We start from the raw sequence: 17720 nt of genomic DNA on the forward strand, positions 1-17720 counted from the left end.
GACCTTGACCTTGAATGTAATTTTCTATGGACAATTTCACCTATTTATTAGATTGTCAAATATCTGAATATTTCTATCACATCTCCTTTCCCTTCTGACCTCTAAGGACATTTAATTATTTTGTGAGCTTTGTGTTGCAGGCCCAAGTCATTTTGCATCCCTGCTCTGAACTGTTTCCATCCTCTCAATGCCTTTACGAATGGAAGTAGTTCAGAGAAAAGCTACCACAGCGAGACAGTGCCTGTAAAAGGGAAGAATTTACATGTAAAACACCAAACTTAACTAGAGCATCACAAATCACAGTGCCCAAAGCTGAGAAAACCAAATGAAGGTTGAACTCCCCACTCCACATCCTAATTGTATTTATGCCAAGCACAGCATGAAGCACCAATGGGCAACTATAACGCCAAGCGGCTGTGCCCCACTGCATCAGATCCTGAAGGCCCAGGTCTCCCCAGACCAAACAGCCGATTGCATTCTGCAGTCTCCCTCCTTCCCTCTAAACTTCTGGAGTTCGAGCAAACTGGCTGCACTGCTTCAGAGCCCAGGAAAAAGGTAAACAAGAACAATGAAAGGATTCACCGCCACCCCTGTGCCTTGTCCCTAAGGAGGGAAGCCGGAAGGTGCCCAGTTGAGATATATATTAGTGCCTGAGGGTAGCGCACTATGCTGGGAGAGGCCTGTCTGCAGTTCTGGGTGTGGTGCAGTCAAAGCCTAGGAAAGTAAAATTAAGCAGCCAAGCACAGAATCAAACAAGATGAGAGTTTCTGCATGTCAGCTAACCTCAGAAAGATGAATTGTAATCATACAGTATTTGAGATGAGTCTACTGCACCTATTACCAATAGGCAGTGCAGAATATCCACATTCCCAGAAGTAGTCGGCATGCTCATGGAATTATCCAAAGTCCTCCCTGAAAATAAAGCGATGCAATCCATAACCTCACCGGGCAGAAGACTGTAGAACATCCAAAATCAACAAAATTGTTCAACTTATGCTTGAATCATCTCTGTACTACCCAATGAGTGGAGCCTCATATGACCAGCTAAGTATTTGTAAACAGGATTCATGAATTTCATGGTCTTTCCAATAACATCTCTAGCCTCAGTATTCCTGTGCATGGTAATCTCCTAGTCAATAATTAACTTAGATGCTCTTTACTGTACTTTTCCCAACTCTATGTCTTTGTTAAGATGGGGAGAACAAACTTATGCAGCCTAGGTCAGTTGTGGTTTTGCTAGGAATTTATGCAGTTGTAATAGAATAGCTTAGATCCTGATGCTAATTCCTATGCCCTACATGTTTTGGCTTAATACTGCACTGACAGTCAGACATTCAACAGCATGTGACTCTTCCTCTATATTAAATTTCTTATCACAGCTTCCAGACCGGATGCCTGGGACAAATACTAAGGTGCACCTATTTTCTACAAGTCTATACTGGCTCATGGGCAAGTACTTGGTCAGCCAGGTACCTTAATTTCTGCACTTGGCACCTTGAGTCACCCCAAGGCAGACCCCAAAAAGAAAAGATTTGGGCCTACCACCTGCTGCTGGGCCATGCAGAAGTGGAATCACTGGGAGCAGGGAAGAGGAGAGTAAAGAAAGGAACAAAAAAAAAAAAAAAAAAAAAAAAGGAGGATGCAGACAACAAGATATCCACAGCAAAATAAGCAAAAAAAAAAAATCCATAATTAGGGACACAACACAGTTTAGGCGCAGAAATCATGTTTCCTACGCATAAACCATGGTTGTGTGCAGTAAACATGATTGGTGCACTTTACATATTTTTTGGTTCATTTGCCTTTTTTTTTTTTAAACTCCTGCTGCATTGTCATACTATTAGTTTGCTGCATTAGGACATAACTTTTTTAGTGAGTGAGTGTGTTAAGAAAATGTGTGCTGAAATGCAGCGCAAATCTTTACTCTTGGCTTATTACACCAGGCCCAGTGGTTGTAAAGATGTTAGACCGAAAGCCCTTGCAACATTTCTCTTAAACTTTGAAAGCATTCCAATCTCTCTCTACCTCTAACCGATTCTGCAGATGGGATGCTCCAACTCACATCTGGCAGATTAAACTCTCCCGCCAGCACCACATCTGATGATCTCAAGGTAGCATAACAGTGCAGTGAGGTGATGCTGGGCTGCATAGGGAGGCATAATCAGCAGAGAATGGTGGTGATACTGTACAGGCCATTGATGAGACCTCAGCAGCAGGTCACATCTTCAGGCAGGGACTACTGAAAGTGTACAGCACCTGCACCAGAAGCCCCCTGGAATGATATTCAAAAGATCTAAATATTCCACTTCTTGGCACTTCAAAGTGGATTAATTATAACCCAAGGGAAACAAACAGGAGGAATACAATGAACATTCAAATACCCTAAAAAGCTATCAGTTAACGTAAAAGAAAATGCTTTTCAGTGGAGACGAAGTTCTAGACAAGGGGTCATGATATGAGGCTCCAAGATAGCACAATCAGATGTAACATAAGGAAATATTTATTCACAGAAAGGGTGGCAAGTGCTTGGAACAACTTCCCAGAGGAAGGGTTGGAGGAAAAAACAGTAAGAATTCAAGAAAGCCTGGGATAAAGACGGAGGGTCTCCAGTTACAATCAGCCCTGTACCAGGAAATAAAGTGAGCAGTGGGACAGGGAGAGGAATGGGGATTGCCATGTTAGTCACCTTGGATATGGTCAGCCAAAAACGCATGCTGATGTTATGGGACTAACTGAATACATCTGGGACTAGCTTTGGAGAGCTCTGCTCCATTCTGAAGGGAGTTTCAAACAGCTTAAAGCTAGCAAGGGAAAAAAAGTTATCCCCCAAAACTTGTTTACTGTTGACCCTTATTTCTGGGTATAAGAGGACAAGTGACGAGACTAAAGACTCGCAGGTCAGAAAAAAATAAAACAGCAGAGCACGTGAAGACATCAAGTCATACATTGGGCCCAATACTGAAACGCTACTTAGCTGCATAAGTAGGATTTATCTGGCTATGTTCAGCTGCTCAATAGCAGGTCTAAATTTAGCCAGACATAACCTATCTGCTGAATATCCCTTATAAGTTATCCGGATCTCTCTGAATATTGGGCACTAAGTTTCTCTTGCTTTAGAGATTCAATCTAAAGAGAGGGTCCAGATGAGAAGCCATTTTCCCCACTCTAATCTCACATTGCGCAAACAATACCACCCTCTCTTTATGCCAAGCAGAACCAAGATCACATCCATCCCATTTGGCTACATTAGAAGCTAAATCCAGAACCTGCTGCACATCATGGATAGGATGAGGGCAGAACAGAGCAGCCAGAGCTGAACCAAGAATGGTGGAAGACATCGGTTCTGGTTCTATTACCTCCCAGGTATTTGATAACTCAATGAAAGGCACCGTGAGGAGCGGCACAGGTACGAATTAGTGGAATGACAAAGTTCCCTGACTCTAGATCCAGCATATACTATCGGGGAGTCTGTCACCTAAACCTAACTCACTATCTCTACGCGGATGACATCCAGATACTCATCCCAATCTCAGAATCCTTACAAAAAACCTTGGCTCACTGGAACAATTGTTTGCAACAGATCAATCATCTTCTCTCCAGCCTTTGCCTCATTCTTAACAACAACAAAACTGAGATCCTAATCATCAATCAAGACATCAACATCAAACTTCTAAACCCAGCTGACCTACTCAACTCATCCACTCCCATATTAAATCACTCACCACATGTTCGAGATCTAGGTATCATGCTAGACAATCAGCTCAATTTTAAAAAATTCATAAGCACAACCACCAAAGACTGTTTTTATAAGTTACAAGTCTTAAAAAAATTGAAGCCTCTTCTTTATTTCAACGATTTTCGGATGGTCCTACAAGCCATTATTCTATCAAAAGTCGACTATTGCAATTCGCTTCTCTTTGGCCTTCCATATTCATCCATCAAACCCCTCCAAATGCTACAGAACTCTGCAGCCAGAATCCTTACCAATACGAATAAAAGAGATCACATCACCCCCATTCTCAAGCTCCTCCACTGGCTGCCTATAAAGCAAAGGATCCTATATAAAGTACTCACCGTAATTCATAAATCCATTCACAATATCTCTCCTCTTCAATTATGTAACCAACTACGCCCTCACTCCTCTAGACCCATCAGAGGAGCATATAAAGGCACACTCTATGTACCTTCAACAAAATCCTCGCATCATAAACGTGCCATATCTACAGCAGGCCCCATTCAATGGAATGCGCTCCCACCAGACATTCGGCTTGAGTTCTGCCACTCTTCATTCAAAAAAAAACTTAAAACCTGGCTCTTTAGCCAAGCTTTTCCAGGACCATGATCATCATTTTTTCCCCTCCAACCAGCAAGAACATATCTTCTTCACAAACCCCCATTTTCCATACCACTACCTACTTCAGTATCTAATCTCTTGCTGCAGGACACTTGAGACGTTCTCACTTATACGTTATAATTTTTATGCTCAATAAGACCTGTCAACTTAATTGTTTAAGTCTTTTTTTTTTTTTTTCCTTTCTCCTTTATCTTTTGGTCATCAATGTTACAACGTTATCATTAAATTTTGAACTTATGTACACTGTTCCAAGTTTCATAACCTTGTTCTATGTAATGCCTTTTGGCAATTTTCATGTTCTGTTTCAATGTAAACCGATGTGATCTTTATTTCATATAGGAACACCGGTATATAAAAATCTAAAAATAAATAAATAAATAACTCAGCCTCTCTTGCTCAGCTCCCTCTCTCTTTGGGTCTGATTTTTCAGTCTTTTTTGTGCTAAACATTAGGACCCAAGTTTAAGCTGCAACCACAATACATCAAGGGAACCCCCCCCACACACACACTTCTGGGTGAAGATCAGGGTAACTGAGGTGATCTCATCTATTGGCGAATCACAAAACATAACATGAAAAAAAAAAAAAAAAAAAAAAAAAAAAAAAAAGACAAAATGCCCTTTTATTTTGATGAAAGTAGTTCACATGATCAAGTCATTGTAAACCACATAATTCTGTGTAATGTACCCCATCATACTTCGGTTAATATACTATGTTAAAGTTCCTATCATTTCTTCTTCTTGCCCTTAGTTGTACTTATCCCTGTTTTATTGTAACTGTAACTATTCCTTTGTTTAGCACCTGTTATTTATTTCGTTCACTGTACCTTTTATCACTCCGTTTATTGTAAACCGGCATGATGTGATACTTCTCAGGAATGCCGGTATAGAAAAAAACTAAAATAAATAAATAAATGAAATTACTAAAGGGAAACGAAATAAAGTCAAGTTCCTGTTTATAATGTTGTGCTTTTTAAATTTGTCTGCATTCTACTATGGTCACAAGCCCATTTGTAAGATGTCTCTTCTATTCTTTCAGTTACTGCGTGAAGTTCTGGAAGAGACTTCTGAAAATTGCTACGATTCAAATAAACGCGTAAGATTGTATGTGTTGTGTGCTTGAAGAGTTTCTATCTGCACCCAGGAGAGAGCTAGCAGGAATTTCTTCATGTGCAGAGAGATTTCTGGGAGAAGCAGCACTGGACTGGGCAGGGATTTGGTCAGAGGAGGAGAAGGAATCACCAGCTGTATTCAGGTACCAACAATGGGAGCCCATAGCCTGGCATAGCTAAGAGTATCTCAACAGGGATCTGGGAGTCAGAGCAAACGCCTGCCGCTGATTTCTGAACTCTATTTTTGTGACTGTTTGGATTTGTGTTTCTACAGTGGAGGTTACCAGAAAGAGCTGACTACTTTGCCAAATTATTACCATTTCACAAATACTGCAGTAAACTTATTTTTGAAACTCCAAACTGCTGCGGCCATGTGGTTTGTTTACTGGATGTAAAAAGGAAGCTGCATCAGAAGAACCCGGGCGCTCCATGGGGTGCACGATGGCCCTGCAGCCCCCAGCACGGAGCACCAGTTACACCCAACACAAAAGGCTCTTGGAGGGAATGCTCTAAAGACAGGCCTGAGCAATGCTTTTTTCACTTATTCATTTACATGCCAAAAACTAGCACTCCAGTAGTACGGATCTGAGGGTAGAACCTAACACATGAGAGACATGAACAGTAACTTCTACTGACAGTTTTATTCTCCTGGCTTCAGGTTACCACGATAGGCTCAGGTCTTACCTCACTATAGCAAGGGATCTATACTTCCAATTTTGGTGAGCAACAGGAGTAAAACCACACAATAATCCCACTGCAACCAAGAGAAAAACCCAGCTGAGCTGTGGTTCATGTTATCTACACTCACTAAGTAAAGCGCAATCCAATAGTAAAAACAAAAATAAACTGGTGTTTTGTTTTTCTCCATATTTTGACCTTTGCAAGCACCAACGAGATTCTTGTGTTTAAACCACTTCACTTTGCTGTTAAGGATATGAACACTTATGTTTGACCACAGCTAACACTTACTTTTAAGTGGGTTTGCACTGCCTAGGCACATCTGAAAAATGTTTGATTTTCAAATACTGCTCCATTATAAGCAAGGCAATAAGAGATGGCTGGAATTGCTAATCTCATCCATTACACTATAAACCCAAAGCAGAACTGCTCCAGATCAGATTCCCAGACCCACCTTGCCTGGGAATGCTGCAGCGATGCTACTCACAGACCCCACGCTCCCAACTACTATTCCACCAACTGGCTCAAGACCGATTTACCTTTTGGTGCCCCCTTAGGTGCAGGATGAGGCAGAAGGGGTGTAACTGCCCCAAGGAAGCAAAAGTCAAAATGTTTGTATAAAACCCCCCCCCCCCCCACCCACACACAATATACAATTAAACAATATCATAAATCTAGAGAATTAACATAAATCAGCCAGCTCCGCAGAGAAGGGATGTGTTAACTAAGCAAATTGTACTACTGCCCCTTCCTCAGTCGCACCAGGATGCACAGACTGCCTGAGAACCAGCTACCGGGGCCTGCTCTTCCACCCATAGAAGGGGCAGCTGCCTCAGGTCCTGCATAGCCTTTCATGAGCACATAGGACTCTGCCCAGATGACGATTAAAACCAGTACATGCCCTCCCCTCGCTGAATCGCAGACAGCAAAGAACAGCCCTGCCTTCCTGCTCCAGTCCCATCCCTGGGAACAAGAAGGGAGGGGGTAAGCCTGAAGTAGACCAAACATAGCAAAAAGGAGCCACTCCACTCCCTGATCCAGGAGGGGAGGGCCAAGGCTGGAGTGATCAGCAGATCAAAAAAGAATTCACTTGTTTTGTGCATATTTCTGTTTCTAAGTTGTGGTCACCTATTCTGTATTCAGCAAGGGTCTGTGCTCTGCGTGTGTGAATAAGATGAGGTATTCTGCTAGCGTGTGGGGATCTAAAGCCATCCAGCTTGGTCTGTTTTCCCAACTGGAAGTGTATTAGTATTCTAGTACCAGGTGGAATATTTGTAGCATTGCTTTTACATAAAGGGTTGTTGCTATTTGAGTTCTGGGAGTTAGTGCTATTTTGGTACGGCAGGTTTGCTATAAAGATTGTGAAGTAGTACAAAACCCTGAAAAAAGTCTCTCACGAAGTCACTGGTAGGTGACTGCAGAATTCAAACTTTTTTTAATGGCAAGTAGTATGGAGAAATCCAGCCCAGCCTGCCATCTGAAATTACCTTCAACCAATGCAGTACAGGATTTCTTTTAAAATGTATATCTATCCCCAAAAATCACTGCGACGTGATATCTGGAAGGGGAAAGGCTGAAGTTGCCTAGGGTATCTAATACCCTTGCACCGATCCTACCCTTAGCACAAGGCCCTTATACTGTGTTTGCGTCAGGCCATGTGGGTTGGAAGGATGAAGACACCTCATGCTACCTTTGCATGGCCCCACGGAGGCTGGAAAAAGGTAAAGGTGTGCTTGTGTTGGCCCACATGAACCAGGAGGAGGAGGAGACTGTGTGCAGCTGCCCTCCTGTCAGCTGGTACCGTGGAGAGTGCTGAGGTCAGGAAGGAGTGGAATGGTGGTAGTCTACATGAAAAAATATAAGGGGGGCCCATCCGCAAATGTTTCCCCAAGGCCTCTTAAGTGGGTAACATGGCTCTACTTGTGCCTTTAAAGGAGCCAGCTCCAACAGGACACCTCTGCTCAGGCTATGCAGAACTCTTGGATAGAAGAGGAGATGCCTCTAAGCAGTTGCCTGGACTGTCTAATAGGAAACCTGCGCCTCAGGCTAATCGCAGAGGGCATTCATCCAGAGGTCTAAAGGGAGCGCGGGTCTGTGCCTCTTGGTTAGGGCTCCTTGTTATGAAGGCTAAAGCAAAGGATTAAAATAGGGGGAGATCCTCAGGAAGCTATCTAAGAAATAGTGCAAAGATGGAGACCCAGAAATGAGTCCTAAGAAATATAAGACAAACCTAAAAGGTAGGAAGGAATTTTGCATAACTGGCAGGAAAATCTGGAGGCTATCTGTGCATGGTAACCATAGTCTTTCCATTACAATCTTTCACTTCAAATCCTTTGCCTGACCTGTTCATAAAAACTCATTTTGTAAGTGCAGTAATTCACATGTTTCAAGCTGAGCCAGGAAGAGGCATCACAAACGTTCACTGCCTGGTGCACAGCCAGAAGACTAACTCTAGTTCTGTAAGCACAAACCCCTCCAGATGTTCGTACGCCTCCTTCGCTGCTAAGCACAAAGCTCAGAGATTTTCTGTAAAAAAATCCGTTTAGAAAATGTAAAAAGACTGTCCAGCACTACTAACAACAAGCCAAGAAGCAAGTTTCCAGCCTGGTTATTAGCAGGAGAAGCCAGCAGCCAGCGTTGGGAGCCTGGACCAGCCGGGGTGGGGGAGGCCCCACAGTGACAGGCCTAGGTTAGCCAGGATCCAGAGTGAGCCCTGGTGCACCACTCCCAGGGGAGGGCCAACACTGTAAAGGCTGGGCAAAAGGGCGTTTAAAGAAGGAGGAAAGACTCCAGCTAGTCATGACCAAAGACTCATGGAGGAGGAGGAAGTTGTCAGACCAGAAGAAAATAGTAAAACGTTAATACTTATCACATCTCTGATGGGTTTTGCTATAAGTTCTATTTCTCACAAAATACAAAAACAGCCCACCACACAAGTTTGCAGCTTTCCCCTTGTTAGCGTATGTTTAAGACATTCAGTGTGAGCATTAAGGGAGACAATGCTGCATCCATTTGCGCTGGATTATGTTAGCTCCCCTTCCCTTGTTACATGCATGTAGACCAATTGTTTGCCTCCTGACAGACCCCCCCCCCCCACTGCATTCTGTATCCCAGAATCCCCCTCCCCTGCAGAGCCCCCACTGCATCCTGTATCCCAGAATCCCCCTCCCCTGCAGAGCCCCCACTGGATCCTGTATCCCACACTGCATCCCAGAATCCCCCTCCCCTGCAGGCATGCAGACCCCCCCCAGCAACCCGTGTCTCATAATCCCCCTCCCCTGCTGGCGTGCAGACCCCCCCCACACACACACACACTGCATCCCAGAATCTCCCTCCCCCTGGTGTGCAGATCCAGCATTCCACCAACGGTGGAGTTAGGCTCCTGTTCTGACACATCCGGTCCATAAAATCCCAGCTGTGTCTTTTACTGGCACAACAGGAATTTATCGAGATTAGGGAACTTTATTAGGGTATGGAACACTAAGGCCTATTAGATTTTAAACACTCTGTAGGGTCATTTTGCTGTTATCTGGAGACAACTGCCCTTTGCCCATTTCAGAAAAAGCGCTTTGTGTGTTTAATACTGCGATGCCTGGCAAACCCTTGTCCTGAAAAAGCAAAGTGACCTGCATGCTTCCAGTTTAAACACTTATTTCTGAAGAATGTGCTAAACATTTCAAAAGCTCTTTGTTTAGTTTGATGCCAGGGATGAGGCAACAGATGAAGACTACTGTCTGGATGGACTCTAGAAAAGCCCAGAGGGCTCCAGCATTAGCCTCTTCACTTTACACCTCCACACCAAGAATTTAAAATTACCATTCAGGCAAGAGCTCGTGGTCCTGCAGGGAGCACTTTAGGTACCTGCCCTTAGCTCTGGAGGTCCATGGAATCATCTCAGCTAGGGAGACTCCGTACAGGGCCCTGCCACAAGACTAATAGCTGCCCCTGTGCAGGCTCTTCCAGTGCCCAAAAGCAGCGCTCTCACAGGTTCCTCATTCATCTGGAGTCTCTCCAGTGAACAGCATCTATACTTAAGTTTCCTGAAGAGGCATCTCACACTTTAATGTACCATCTTCCAGCTTCTAGAAGAATTCATCCTTGGGAGAGAAGCTGGGCACCTGGTAGGGGCAGAGAGAGCCCATCTTTCTGTGGATCATTTAAAACCTCACTACCAGGACGATACAGTACAGAGGAGGAGCGCACTGTTAGCCTGCGTTTTCAACGTGCTAGCTTTACCCCTTATACAGTAAGGGGTAATAGTGCGCCGAAATCACGCGTCCAACCCCCCCCCCCCCCCCCCCCCCGAAACTAATAGCGCCCGCAGCATGTAAATGCATACTTACGGCCCTATTAGTTATTCCCGCACGATACAGAAAGTAAAATGTGCAGCCAAGCCGCACATTTTACTTTCAAAAATTAGCGCCTACCCAAAGGCTGGCGTTAATTTCTGCCGGCACCAGGAAAGTGCACAGAAAAGCAGTAAAAATTGCTTTTCTGTGCACCCTCCAACTTAATATCATAGCCATATTAAGTGAGAGGCCCCAAAATTAAAAAAAAAAATAAAAAATTTTAAAATCGGCTGGCAGCCCGCGGGTCAGAAGACGGACGCTCAATTATGCCGGCATCCGTTTTCCAAACCCATGGCTGTCAGTGGGCTTGAGAACCGACGCCAGCAAAATTGAGCGCTGGCTGTCAAACCCACTGACAGTCACCGCTCCTGTCAAAACGGGAGGCCCTAGGGACGCTCTCATTTTTTTTTTTCAGGATAAATGAAGTTAAGGCTTCTGAGACTGCCCTCTGCCTATTTCAGAGAAGATGCCTTGTGTATTATCTCACTGTACTCATTAATGATCACCTGCTTCCACCAGAAGAACTCATTTTCCCCCCTGTAGCTGCCCAGAAAACATTACTTAAGGACTGTAGCATTATGGAGATGCTTCCCCGGTACAACTCCTTATGCCAGGAGTGGCCAATTCTACTCCACAAGGCCTAGTTTTCAGGATATCCACAATGAATATGCATGAGATGGTACATACAAATCTACCTCCATTGTATGCATATCTATCTCCTCCATATTCATTGTGGATATCTTGCAAACCAAGCCTGTTTGTGGCTCGAGGACAGAAGTTGGCTACCCCCGCCTTATGTTAACAGTTGCAAGTGTACACTCAGTGAGAGGAGGAAAGGACATTGAGGGTTACTCTACAGTCTCAAGTCCTGGTACCTTCTCACTCCAGGACTTGAAACATGGGAGCCCCAAATCAGAGTCCCTGCTGAAAGGTGAGAGCCAAACATGATAGAGAAAAGAAAAGTCAACACGGGAAAATAAGTTAAGTCAAGCTCAGGGGATGCAGTACACAGAGGAACAGGAGTCTTCGGTAATCAGCATCCAAACTCCAGGGTTGAACTACTAACCAAATCACACAGCCTTTCCAATGCATAAAGAATATGATGCAAGCAAGTAAGACATTGCTGTAAAGGAGAAAAGCACAGGAATGGAAATGCTGTTAGAAGTATCAGTACCAAGCAATTATTCTGTGTATGAAGAGAGAAATCATGCTGGATTTAGGTACAGACAACATAGGTATGTGCCTAGGACACCATATTCTGAAAGCACCCAAAAACCGGGCCTTCCCCACTGCTTTCTGATTTCCAGCAACGAAACCCAACACCTCCAGTCCTTTGCCTATGTGATCCATAATCTTAAATCCAGGGAGAAGAGCCTCATGTACCAAGAGATGCAGTCAAAGACCAAGAAAATATAGCAGAAAGATACAGAAAGTCTCAATCGTACTGGATGCCACTGGCCAGATTAAAAATAATTTCCAGGAACACCTTGAAATGTTACCAGTACGTGCATATGAACTCCAGAAAGAGAGGCTCTCCCCGGGGACAATACAGAAACAGAATTGTTGCAGAAAAGGACCAAATGGTTGGTCCATCCAATCTGCCCAGCAACAACAGTACATTTGGGAAATAGATTGCATCCAACCAACTCTGGCTCAAGAATGAGGTTCATTCCTGTTAGGGTATGTGCAAAAACAAACCCATCTGGAACCACTACACCAGAAAACCCTAACCCACCCGTTTAAACCAAGTCAAGGTTTTCCTCTCTGCTTCCAAGCAGCAGCTGGCTTACCTGTGCCTACAGGCTCCTCGTGGGGAGAAGAGTCCAGCACCTTCTCTGCTCGCCCCTGAGGCAGGAGGGAGAGGCACAAGAGCCACAGGGCCAGCCGCCAGCAGCGATTCATTTTTGGGGAGAACGGGGTTATCCTTTATCCCCAGGGGCTATTTTAATTCTCAGCTCTTCCTTAGCATCTGTCACCAATGGCTTCCAGCAAATCCCCCAGTTGCTGCTCCACCAAAATCGCACTAACTGCACCCTGGGGCCGAGGGACTTGTCCGCCGGTATCCTGAGCTCTGGGCCAGTCAGCTCCTTAATTCCAAAGAGAACGCAGCCACTTCGAAGTTCAAAGCGTCCCACACCTCAGCCCCTTAAGATATCCCGAAATTCTGTCCCGGGTTTAAACTGAAAAAATATAGAATCAAAATCAATCTCTGCCGCTGTCAGTCTTAATCCTCATCCGTGGGGAGCTCTGCGTCTGCCATCGCCCTAGGGAAAGAAATTAAAGTGCACATTAGGTTCTTGTACAGGCCCCAAACTGCCCTAGCAAAGGTAAAAAGGCAATGAAAGGTGCAGATCACTAGCGCTGGTTGGCAGGCTGCCGGTCCCACAGCTGCAGAACACCTGGACTGCGCCCACCTATGCAAGCAAAGGCCAAGCCTCCAAGGGAAAATGCAGGAGCAGCAACTCAAAGAGCTCTTCCATCCCACCTGTGCAAGAATCCTGCAGGAGGCTCTGCGGTTCCCCGGTCAAGACAGCCGATACGCCTCAGCCCGGAGAGGGCGGCAGGGAATGTGCAGCTGCGGGCCCACCACGATCGGCAGATTCCTCACCCGCAGCCCCGGGCTGGGGCCGCACAGACTCCGGGCGCTTCCCCGGAACACTATTGGAAGCGCAGCCCTAGCACTAAGTGAGAGAAAGCCCGAGCCCCGAACTGAGCCGCGTCCCTGCAGTGTCCCCTCCCTTCCTGTAACGGGGTAGGGGGAGGGATGGGGGCGGGGCGGAAAGCCTTCAGCCAGCGCAGAGCCGCTTCTCTGCAATGCCCCATCCCTTACTGGAACGGGGGAGGGGGAGGAGTCAGGGGCGGGACATTGCAGAAAGCCTTCACTCAGCGCAGAGCCGCTTCTCTGCAGCGACCCCCTCCGCTACTGGAAGGGGGAGGAGTCAGGGGCGGGGCAAGGCGGAAAGCCTTTACTCAGCGCAGAGCCGCTTCTCTGCAGCGACCCCCTCCGCTACTGGAAGAGGGAGGAGTCAGGGGCGGGGCAAGGCGGAAAGCCTTCACTCAGCGCAGAGCCGCTTCTCTGCAGCGACCCCCTCCCCTACTGGAACGGGGAAGGGGGAGGAGTCAGGGGCGGGACATTGCGAAAAGTGCAGAGCCGCTTCTCTGCAGCGACCCCCTCCCCTACGGGAAGGGGGAGGAGTCAGGGGCGGGACATTGCGGAAAGTGCAGAGCCGCTTCTCTGCAGCGACCCCCTCCCCTACTGGAACGGGGGAAGGGGGAGGAGTCAGGGGCGGGGCAAGCCGGAAAGCCTTCACTCCGCGCTGCGTCCCTGCAGTGCCCTCCTCCCCTCCTGTAACGGCGAGGAGTCAGGGGCAGTACAAGGAGAGTCCGTGGCCCTCCATCCCTGTAAAGTGGGGAGGAGGAGGAGGAGTCAGGGGCGCAGAGCCCTCACTCCGCAGTCTGTAAGATTGAGATAACTTTATTGGCATGACAATTTACATTGACTACCAAAGCGGTATGGGGGGGCCCGGATCCTGAGCGGTGCCCCCCTCCCCTCCTGTTAACCAGGGAGGAGGCGGGGCGACCCAGGCAGCTCCGAAGCGGAGGCGAGGCTGCACCGCGCGGATTTCCGCCGGGAGCGGTTGAGTTTAGGCGCGGTCCGGAGGAGGAAGCGGTGCTGCGCCGCTAAACGTAGGACTCCGTAGAAAAAATTAAAGTAGAAAAAAAAAAAAAGTAAAGAAATTCCTTACGTTGGCGCTCGGCCGCTGCCCCGGGAGCACTGACGACGGCCTCCCGCCGCTGTTTGAGAGAATGTTGTGGCGGGAGGGGAGCGTCACAGTGAAAGGAGTTGTAGGGGAAACAAGTTCCCCGGGTGCTGCAGGAAAGGGCCCCCCCCAGCGCAGCTCGCGCCGGAGGCGGGAAGGGAGGGGCCGTTGACGGAGACGTTGGCAGTTGGGCGCGGGACGCTGAAGAGAGCGGGTGGCCCACGGGTGGGTTTACGAAGGGAAAATGGCTGATCCCGGGCTGGATGTGAGGAGCTCTGTTCTTTCAGTCTCTAGCCAGCATCCCTTTGCCCCCTGCCCATAGTGCCCGGCCTCCCCTCTCTCCCCTGCCTTGCCCATCGTGCCAGCAGCATCCCCACTCTTTTACCCCTCTCCCACCCTTCCCTCACCATCCCCACCCACTCAGCACCTCCCTGCTTTCTGTGCACAGGCTCCCCACCCTCCCTCCACCTGCCAAGCCGAGCCCTGTCCGCCTCTCACCCCCCTCCCCACGAGCCCGGTCATTCAAAACTGGTAGGAAGGTTTCACAACCTTTCCCAAAGCAGGCATCTCAAATACCCCCCCCCCCGTTATTAAAACTAATCCGTCCCCCACTCTCCAGACCGGGGAACGTTTCCAGTTAGCCCCAGATTGTCTTGGATTAGTTGGGGGGGGGGTGTGCGCAGACGCCCTCCTCTCTCTTATAATCACTCATATGCTCACAAGTGCACACACGCATGCTCACACATGCACACTGACTTATAAGCACTGTCACATGCTCTTGGACACATACACTCATGCTTACACACGTGCTCACATGCATGCCCGCTCACACACATGCACACTGACTCACAAGCGCTCTCACATGCTCTTGGACATATACACTCATGCTTACACACGTGCTCACATGCATGCCCGCTCACACACATGCACACTGACTCACAAGCGCTCTCACATGCTCTTGGACACATACACTCATGCTTACACACGTGCTCACATGCATGCCCACCCTCAAGCTCACACAAATGAACACTGACACAAGCACTCTTGCATGCTCTCTTGCACACATAAGAACATAAGAAGTTGCCATGCTGGGTCAGACCAAGGGTCCATCAAGCTCAGCATCCTGTTTCCAACAGTGGCCAAACCAGGCTACAAGAACCTGGCAATTACCCAAACACTAAAAACATCCCATGCTACTGATGCAATTAATAGCAGTGGCTATTCCCTAAGTAAAATTGATTAATAGCTGTTAATGGACTTCTCCTCCAAGAACTTATCCAAACCTTTTTAAATTCAGTTACACTAACTGCACTAACCACATCCTCTGGCCACAAATTCCAGAGCTTTATTGTGCATTGAGTGAAAAAGAATTTTCTCCGATTAGTCTTAAATGTGCTACTTGCTAACTTCATGGAATGCCCCCTAGTCCTTCTATTATTCGAAAGTGAAAATAACCGAGTCACATCTACTCATTCAAGACCTCTCATGATCTTAAAGACCTCTATCATATCCCCCCTCAGCCGTCTCTTCTCCAAGCTGAACAGCCCTAACCTCTTCAGCCTTTCCTCATAGGGGAGCTGTTCCATCCCCTTTATCATTTTGGTCGCCCTTCTCTGAACCTTCTCCATCGCAATTATATCTTTTTTGAGATGCGGCGACCAGAATTGTACACAGTATTCAAGGTGCGGTCTCACCATGGAGCGATACAGAGGCATTATGACATTTTCCGTTTTATTAACCATTCCCTTCCTAATAATTCCTACCATTCTGTTTGCTTTTTTGACTGCTGCAGCACACTGAGCCGACAATTTCAATGTGTTATCCACTATGATGCCTAGATCTTTTTCCTGGGTGGTAGCTCCTAATATGGAACCTAACATCGTGTAACTACAGCAAGGATTATTTTTCCCTCTATGCAACACCTTGCACTTGTCCACATTAAATTTCATCTGCCATTTGGATGCCCAATCTTCAAGTCTTGCAAGGGCCTCCTGCAATGTATCACAATCTGCTTGTGATTTAACAAATTTGAATAATTTTGTGTCATCTGCAAATTTGATAACCTCACTCGTCGTATTCCTTTCCAGATCATTTATAAATATATTGAAAAGCACCGGTCCAAGTACAGATCCCTGAGGCACTCCACTGTTTACCCTTTTCCACTGCTTACACACGTGCTCACATGCATGCCCACCCTCACGCTCACACAAATGCACACTGACAAGTGCTTTCGCATGCTCTTGCACACATACACTCATGCTCACTAACGCACACTCTCACTTATGCTTACTGACTCACATGCTTTCTCACACATTGACTCCCTCATACCGCACACATTCTCACTGAAATATGCGCTCGCTCATGGACACATACTCGTGCTTATGGACACATACAAGCAAGCCTATAACTAAAACTCCGACAACGCACTGTAACCTAACATCTTGTTACTTAATATTGCTGTTACGTTGTTAAATTAAACATATACATTGTTATCTTATCCTACTATTATAATTATTTTATCTTTCAATCTATGTTCCCTGTACATTTAAACATAAACATGGTTATGTTAGCCTACTGTTCCAAATTTTATATGTTTTAATCTATGTTCCTTGTAAAGCCATGTTACGCTACATTAATGTTCTATGTAAACCGATATGATGTTCCCAACGAATGTCGGTCTATAAAAATGTTAAATAAATAAAATACACTCTTGCTCAGACGTGCTCACTGACACATGTGCTTACACGCTGCCACACACACTTCCTCATGCTTACACACATGCTCACACACGTGCTCTCCCATGCTCACGGACACACACACTTGCTCATTGACAAGTGCTTTCATATTGACATGCTTCCTCATCCTCACATGCTCTCAGGCATGTTCATTGACTCACATGGGCTCTCATGCATGTTTGGTGACTTCTGATCTCTCCTGCTCACACACAGGCTCACTGACTCACTTTTCTCCCCCTTATTTTCTGAATAAGCAAAACAAAATTGTTTTTACTTATATTGGTGGTTGGGGGTAGTCAGGCATGGCCCCTAAAATAAAGGATCTGAGTAGGCTGCGGGTTGCTGCTCCTGATCCAGACGCAGCGTCTCTTGCTGTAGGAAGGGTAGGGGGCAGGAAGGCCCGATGCTTTTTTTTTTTTGTTTTGTGCCGTGGTCCCAGCATGAGCAGAGCAAGGGTAAGGCAGCAGCGGGAGGTCTGCCTGCTACCTCAGGTAGGCTCAGGCAGAGGCAGGGCAGGTGTGAGTACCATCTCCCACTGCCGCACTGATGCAGGTCTATGGAGCTGCCACTACTGCCGCCACCATGGGGAAAAATGAAGGAGAGGAAAGGATTGGCTCCTGCTACAAGAGAAACGCTGCTGTGGAGCCTAGGGTTGGCCACAGTGGGGCACAGGCTGGTCCACAGGCAAGGGGCCACTGCGACCAACACCAATCACATGAGTGGCCTGCCTGTC

The 17720-nt window shown here is 46.7% G+C and overlaps 1 protein-coding gene across 6 annotated transcripts in view; it reads right to left on the bottom strand.

Annotated features, from left to right (window-relative positions):
* Nucleotides 1-14379, bottom strand: part of STIM1 (stromal interaction molecule 1) — a 327443-nt gene extending 313064 nt beyond the window's left edge. Inside the window, exons 1-2 of one of the 6 annotated variants that reach the window (XM_029601953.1) lie at nucleotides 14238-14379; nucleotides 12282-12755 (exon numbers count right to left, since the gene is read on the bottom strand). In XM_029601953.1, the coding sequence (XP_029457813.1) occupies nucleotides 12282-12393 (112 nt within the window). In that variant the 5' untranslated portion in view covers nucleotides 12394-12755; nucleotides 14238-14379. Of the gene's footprint in view, nucleotides 1-12281; nucleotides 12756-12976; nucleotides 13332-14237 lie in introns of those variants that run through there. The other 5 variants (XM_029601952.1, XM_029601954.1, XM_029601955.1 and 2 more) reach the window with 5 other exon arrangements.
* Nucleotides 14380-17720: the final 3341 nt, after the last annotated feature.

Source organism: Rhinatrema bivittatum, chromosome 5, assembly GCF_901001135.1.
Source record: "Rhinatrema bivittatum chromosome 5, aRhiBiv1.1, whole genome shotgun sequence".
Classification (NCBI taxonomy): domain Eukaryota; kingdom Metazoa; phylum Chordata; class Amphibia; order Gymnophiona; family Rhinatrematidae; genus Rhinatrema; species Rhinatrema bivittatum.